The sequence below is a fragment of the Pangasianodon hypophthalmus genome, chromosome 23 (assembly GCF_027358585.1).
Source record: "Pangasianodon hypophthalmus isolate fPanHyp1 chromosome 23, fPanHyp1.pri, whole genome shotgun sequence".
Taxonomy (NCBI): domain Eukaryota; kingdom Metazoa; phylum Chordata; class Actinopteri; order Siluriformes; family Pangasiidae; genus Pangasianodon; species Pangasianodon hypophthalmus.
In genome coordinates, this window is record NC_069732.1 from 385,132 (window position 1) to 393,114 (window position 7,983).

General features: G+C 35.4%; 2 protein-coding genes across 2 annotated transcripts; both read left to right on the forward strand.

Moving 5' to 3' along the window:
• Positions 1-730: 730 nt before the first annotated feature.
• On the forward strand, positions 731-1,675 carry LOC128317281 (olfactory receptor 6N2-like). The gene has a single exon (XM_053228675.1). The coding sequence runs from the start codon at positions 731-733 to the stop codon at positions 1,673-1,675; it is 945 nt and encodes a 314-aa protein (XP_053084650.1).
• Positions 1,676-5,422: 3,747 nt separating this feature from the next.
• On the forward strand, positions 5,423-6,367 carry LOC128317274 (putative gustatory receptor clone PTE03). Its single transcript, XM_053228665.1, has one exon. The coding sequence runs from the start codon at positions 5,423-5,425 to the stop codon at positions 6,365-6,367; it is 945 nt and encodes a 314-aa protein (XP_053084640.1).
• The last annotated feature ends 1,616 nt before the right edge of the window (positions 6,368-7,983 follow it).

The window sequence follows — 7,983 nt, forward strand, 5'->3', positions numbered from 1 at the left end:
TGGAAGTACAATTCTCATATTGGAGTAATTAAAATCTCCAGCAACAATAAAAGCTCCATCTGGATGGGCAGATGTTATTTGCTGATAGCTGTGTGCAGTTCTTCCATAGCTAGTTTAACATTCATGGAAAATTAGTGTCATGCTTTTCTGCACTTTTTACTTTTTTTTTTTTTTAAGTATTTGTCTCTGTGCCAAGCTCCTTCACCTTTTAACACATAGAGCTCACACATATTTACATATTCATAAGTCACAAATATTTCCATGTTTATCCTGTTTCAGCTTCCCTATGGCCAGATGAGTCCACACACTGCATGCGTTAATTTTCATGCTGTGTTCATTTATTCTCCTTCAGTAGTTGATTTATCCTAGTCAGGGTGGCAGTGGATCCAGAGCTTATGTTAGGAACACACTCTAGATGTGACACCAGTCATTCCATGCTCACACACCACTGTGCCATTGATATTACATTATATGTTATGTTTAAGGAAGTATACAAAATTTCAAATGTAACTATTGAAATGCATTCACGCTGGAGTTTGTTGTTATTACTACACCAGTATTTCCTGATACATCTTGTTAGAAGTACAAGAATGAGGGCAGGACTCAGCTAGTTACTGTCAGAGGATCACTATGGAATCCGAGCCAGTAAGAGAATATAAATGTGTCCTCCAGGAACATTGTCTAGATTATGATGCAGGAATAGCTGACAAGGCTTAAATTTCATACATTGATGGATTATTCTACTAATTTTACATATTTAATTCTGGGAGGACATGTGGATTTACAGCACTACAAATATGTTTATTTTATGATTACTTTGAAAGTCTACATAATGATTATCTGCTTTAATATGGTTATCATTTCTGTTATATACAGAAACAAATGTCTTCATGAGCCCATGTATATTTTCATTGCTGCTTTGCTCATTAATGCTCTCTTTGGAGCGACTTCTCTTTATCCTAAACTACTCACTGATTTACTGTCTGAAAAACAAATCACTTCTTATGAACTGTGTTTAGTTCAGGCATTTTGCATGTACACATATGCTTCAGCAGAGTTTGCGCTGTTATCAGCTATGGCCTATGACAGATATGTGTCCATCTGTAAACCATTACATTATGCAACTCTTGTAAAAATGCACATTGTCAGAAAGCTCATATTTTTTTCATGGTTTTTGCCTTGTTGTACAATTGGTACTGTAACTGTACTAGCATCCCAAGTTCAGATGTGTAAATTTAAATTAAATAAAATATATTGTGATATTTATTCAATTGTGAAATTAAGCTGTAAAGAAACATCTCTTAATAACATATATGGACTTTTTATTTTCAGCATTACTGTATTTCCTCCGGTGATCTTCATAATCTACTCATATATCAGGATCCTCTCTGTGTGTTTAAAGAATTCTAAAAATGTCAGAAGAAAAGCTCTACAGACCTGTTTACCACATCTATTCATTTTCATAATTTTTTCTGTCAATATTTCTTTTGAAATTATTAATAACAGATTAGAATCAAAACAAATTCCCCACATTATTGCAACGATCCTTTCAGTTGACTATGTACTCATTCCTCCTTTATTCAATCCCATAATATATGGAATCAAAATGCAGGAGATTTTTATTAGTATTAGAAGGCTGATTTCATGGAAAAAGAGGACTCAGATTTCTTTTTAGATGCAGATTCTTCATTTACTCTTATTTGAGTTTCAAAAAAGAAACATTTCAGATGTTTTAACAGAATGATTGTCAACTATGTGATTGTATTAGAGTGATGTTAATGAACAAAGTTTGGTGTAACTACCATAACAACAATATTTAACTGTGGTTGTGGTGTATAGCACTCGATGTCATTTTAATAAAACCTCTGTCACTAAATCAGGTCACAAATCATTTTGTGAACCAAATATCTCATACATCTGCAAAAAAAATAACCTTCTTAAGAAAATGCTCTGCATGTAATTAAACATTTCACATGTTTTAAAATATAAATGCATCATTCAAAATTTCATCACAATCCATTTTTATATATAATTGTATATATAATGTGAAACTACAACATATTAAGTGAACAATTAAGTGAAAAACAATCAACCATTTTAAGAAAAATAAAAATTTACAATAACCTAGTTGCTTAAGTGTGCACACCTCTAAACTAATGTATTGTTGAATCACCTTTTGATTTTATTACACTGCTCGCAAGCCACATCTTCACTTGGCAATATTTTCTCACTCTTTCTTACAAGAACATTTTAGATCCATCAGACTGTAAGGGCATCTCCTGTGCACAGCTGCTTCAGGTCACCTCACAGATGTTTAGTTGGATTCAGGTCTGGGTTCTGGCTCGGCCATTCAGAAACATTGACTTTCTTTTGGTGAAGTCATTCCTTTGTTGATTTGGATGTATGTTTTGGGTCATTGTCCTGCCGAAAGGGGAGATTCCTTTTCATCTGCAGCTTACTAGCAGACACCTGAATGTTTTGCACTAAAATTGACTGGTATTTGTAGTTATTCATGATTCCCTCCACCTTGATAAAAGCCCCAGCTCTGGCTGAAGAAAAGCAGCCCTAAAACATGATGCTGCCACCACCATGCTTCACCGTGGGGATGTTGTTCTTCTGGCAATGTGTTTTTTTTTTTGTTTGTTTTTTTTGTTTGCATCAAACATAACTTTTGGAATTATGAAATTATTATACCATTTGGAATTGGTCTCATCAGACCATAACACATTTTGCCACATGGTTTGGGGTGAGTTATTTGAGCTTGGAGGTTTTTTTTGTGAGAAAGGGCTTCCATCTAGCTCCCCTACCCCATCGCCCAGACATGTGAAGAATATGAGAGATTGTTGACATATGCAGAGAATAATCAGTACTTGTCAGATATTCTGGCAGCTCCTTTAATGTTGCCAGTGGTCTCTTGGCAGCCTCCCTGGTAAGATTTTGTCCTCAATTCAATTCAATTTTATTTCTATAGTGCTTTTAACAATGGACATTGTCACAAAGCAGCTTTACAGAAATAAATAAATTCAAATTAAATTAAACCAAAATAAATTGTAAATATGTGAATGTATCCCTCATGAGCAAGCCAGAGACGATATGAGGAAGAAACCTTGAGAGGAACCAGACTCAAAAGGGAACCCATCCTGATCTGGGTGACACCGGATAGTGGGATTATAAATAATTCCCTTCTATAACTGTGTACTAAATGGTGAAATATTGCAAGTGTGCAACCTGTGAATTCATCACAATTTTCACAAGAAGTCTGGTTTGTTAAACTTCTCCACTGTTTTTTTGTATCCATTTATTTCTGTAAAGCTGCTTTGTGACAATGGCCATTGTTAAAAGCACTATACAAATAAAATTGAATTGAATTGATTTGTCCACTGATCAGTATGAGTCCAAGATTCTGCAGGACATCTGTCAGAGGCTAAAAATCAAAAAGAAAAGAACCATTCTTTACCACCCATGTGGATAGAATGATTCAATAGGACTTTGAAGGATCAGTTAGCCATAGTTCAGTACCTGCCTGCAGTTGTACTATCATTTATCACACTATTATCCTTGCTACACCCAATTCTGTCACTGGATAAACCAGCCAACTCTTCCACAGGTACTGGTCAGGATTTAGATAGCACACATACTGCCAAAAGGCTGAACTCTCACCAAGCAAGATGGGGCCTGTTCTTCAAGAGACAACTGAGCAAAGCTGCTCCTGGTAACTGCATCCCCAAAGCCACCACAGCAATCGCAGTCCCAAGCCATCACAGTATAACTCCCCATATGAGATCTCCAAGCCATCTCCACAGCCCCCAAGTGGCACCATCCCCAGCAATCCCAATGATCTTTAGGCTGTCCATGTGGGGCCGCCCCCAGCAGCAGCACGCGATCTCAACCGATGAGAACTCCAACCAGAAGTAGGGCATCAGGATGGATAAGGCAGGTCCGGAGAGCCGAAGGGGTCAGGATCACTGCTATCTAAGGAGTAGCATGTGTAGCTCGAAAGAGAGAGAGAGACAGTGAGGGAGAGGGAGAGATGATTATTAGGTGTGCTTATTGTCATGTAATGGTTAAGGACAATGTACTTTGCATGCAGAGTGCAAGCAGGGACTCCAGCAAGACTAGCTATGACAGCATAACTAAAAGGGAGAGCCAGAAGCTAACACAGACATGAGGGCGTCCTGGGACATAAACAAATATGTTTTCAGCCGAGACCTAAACACTGAGACTGTGTCTGAGCCCCGAACACTAAGTGGAAGGCTGTTCCATAACTGTGGGGCTTTGTAAGAGAAAGCTCTACCCTCAGCTGTAGCCCACACTTTTCGAGGTACCAACAAAGAGCCTGCGCCTTTTGATCAAAGTAGAAAGTAGGCGTGGCGGATCATAAAAGACCAAAAGTTTGTTGAGGTACTGTGGCGTGAGACCATTCAGTGCTTTATAGGTCAATAGTAGTATTTTATAATCAATTTGAAATGTGATTGGGAGCCAATGCAGTGTGGATAAGATAGGGGTGATGTGGTCATATCTTCTGGTTCTAGTAAGGACTCTTGCAGCTGCATACTGGACTAACTGGAGCTTGTTTATGCATCTACTGGAACATCCAGACAGTAAGGCATTACAATAATCCAATCTAGAGGTAACAAAAGCATGAACTAATTTTTCTGCATCGTGTAGTTGTCAGGTGGCAAAGTGCACACTCAGTCTGTGTGCATAGCATACTCCACCAGCTATACCAGCCTCTCTCTCTCCCCCCTTCTCTCTGTACAGTAGTTTCTGAAAGCACTAAGAAACACACATAAGTAAACTGGTGGTAATAAGACACAGGTAAGGATTATTAAGTGTTACCTGCCAGTTAAACCCGCCCCCTCTGACTTTTCAGCCACCTTGTATTGTATTCAGTTACATGCAAAGAAACAAAAGAGTTTTAGCTGTCAGACTGACCTTTGAATATTGTTGGACCAAAATGTAAATGTATATTAAAAAAATTAATATGATGTAACATAAAAGCAAGACACAATTTAAAAGTAAAAAATAAAAAGAATAATACAATTGTCTGTGAATGAGAAGATGATTATTTAAAAAAAGCGTTCCTGAAAGACATACACTAGAATTCAAAAAGACATTCAAGATGTGTTTAGTCTGCAGTTATTTAGGAGAAGGACATTAAAAGACTTTATATATAAAAAAAGAAGGTTTTTCTAATTTAAACCATTGACATTACTGATAAGCCAGATTTATGATAGCAAATGTCAGGAAGGAGGCAGGAATTTTCTTCTAGTTGCTCTCAGCAAATCACTAAGGACTATGTGTCTGGATGAGAGAGTATTAAAGTCTGTGAAGTTGATTTCCTCACCACAACTGTGGTTTATCTGCACTCTGCTCTCTGAATGACTACCATTAAATCACATGGATTACTTTACAGAAATTAATGGATTATTCTACCAATTTTACATATTTAACACTGGAAGGACATGTTGAATTAGAGCATTACAGATATCTTTATTTTATATTTACACTCACTGTCTATATAATGATTATCTTCTTTAATACTGTTATCATTTCTGTCATATTCAAAACGAAACGTCTCCATGAGCCCATGTACATTTTGATTGCTGCATTGCTTTGTAATGCTCTCCTTGGATCAACAGCTCTCTATCCTAAACTGCTCATTGATTTACTGTCTGAAAAACAAACTGTGTCTTATAAAGAGTGTTTATTTCAGGCATTTTGTATTTACACATATGCTGCATCAGAGTTCACACTGTTATCGACTATGGCTTATGACAGATATGTGTCCATCTGTAAACCATTACAATATGCAACTCTTGTAAAAATGACCACGGTCAGAAAGCTCTTATTTTTATCATGGTTTTTGCCTTCTTGTGAAGTTGGTGTCGGTGGTATTCTAGTATCCCAACTTCAACTGTGTAAATTTAAATTGAACAGAATATACTGTGATAATTATTCAGTTGTGAAATTAAGCTGTAAAGAAACATCACTTAATAACACATATGGACTTTTTATTTTTAGCATTGCTGTATTTCCTCCAGTGATCTTCATACTTTACTCTTATGTCAGGATCCTCTCAGTGTGTTTAAAGAATTCTAAAGATTTCAGAAGAAAAGCTCTACAGACCTGTTTACCACATCTTCTCATTTTCATAAACTTTTCTGTCAACATGAGTTTTGAAATTATAAATTCTAGACTCGAATCAAATCAAATTCCCCACATTATTGCCATGATCATGTCGGTTGAATTTTTACTCATTCCTCCTTTATTCAATCCCATAATATATGGATTAAAACTGCAGGAGATTTATAATAATATTAAGAAAATATTTAAATGTCAAACAAGAACTCATGTTTCTTTTTAGATACTTCCTTTCCTCTTGTTTGAGATTCAAAAAAGTTACATAATGATTGTTAACTGTATGTGATTATATTAGACTGACGTTACTATAATAAGCAACAAAGTTTGAAGTTGGTATATCCATTACACTAACATCCCGACTTCAGCTGTCTAAATATAAAGTAAGCAGAATATGCTGTCATAATTACTCAATTGTTAAATTACTCTGCAAGGAAAAATCTCTGAATAACCCATTTGGCATCTTATTTTCAGCATTGTTGTATTGCCTCTTGTGATTTTCATAATCTACTTGTATATCAGGAAACTTGCTGTCTGTTTAAAGAATTCTAAAGATTTCAGAAGAAATCTTTCCTACGTCTTCTAATTTTCAGCAACTATTTTGCCAATGCATGTTTTGATATAATAAATAAGAGACTAGAATCAAACAAATTCCCCTCATTATTGTCATGAGCCTGCCAGTTATTCCTTTGGTTCCTAGTCTAATTAATCCCATATTAAATACAGGGTGTCCCAATGTCTCCATACACAGGGGACTGTGTTTGCCAGCACCACATCGGTTGTGCCTTTCGTCAGTGGGTGTTTGTGGACATCCACTTCTCGGTTTTCAACACTTCCAGTATGTTTGAATTTGTTAATAAGTTTGGTGACAGTGTGGTGTGTGATGTGCTTGCCATGTTTCCTGTTAAAGCCCATCACAAGCTTGCGACAGCTTCCTGATCCAGCCATGAGAATGATTTCAATATGATTTCAATAGTGGACTTTGAGGAGGACAACAACCTACATGACTATAAATAAATACAGAAAGGACATTGTTCATATCACACTCTCCAGTGTCACCCAAATGAGGATAGGATCGCTTTTGAGTCTGGTTCCTCTCAAGGTTTCTTCCTCATATCATCTAAGGGAGTTTTTCCTTGCCACAGTCGCCTGAGTCGCCTCAGGCTTGCTCACTAGGGATAATTTTGTCTAACATCTAGGACTGTTTCCATGTTTTTGTTTCTGTTTGCATGCTTTTTGTTTCTTATGTTCTGTAAAGCTGCTTTGAGACAATTTTCATTGTTAAAAGCGCTATACAAATAAAATTGAATTGAATTGAATTGAATTCTTTTGTCAAAGGCATTCTTAAAGGTTATCTGAAAGAAAAAACAAAATAATATATCTGTTTACATTATATATATATATATATATATATATATATATATATATATATATATATATATATATATATATATATATATATATGGAGACTTTTGGGACACCCTGTAAATTAAACCTTCAGAAGATTATTAATACTGATTATTAATACTAATAGAAATCATGAGATGATTTCATGAAAAAGAAAATCAGAAAATACATCTTTTTCATGTAGATTTGTCTCTCTCATTAGAAACATAAATGAATATTACTTTTTCAATTTTGACTGTAATTGTTACATCATAAAGCCAATATGCCATTATGGTAAACACTATATATCACATGTATTACATATATCATTATATTTTAATTGTATATTATGAAATATATATGATACGATTTTGTATGTAATCCCAATGTCTTATATCTGCAACATATGATTAACATTAAACTTCAATATAGTACATCTATTATTCATTATAGCTC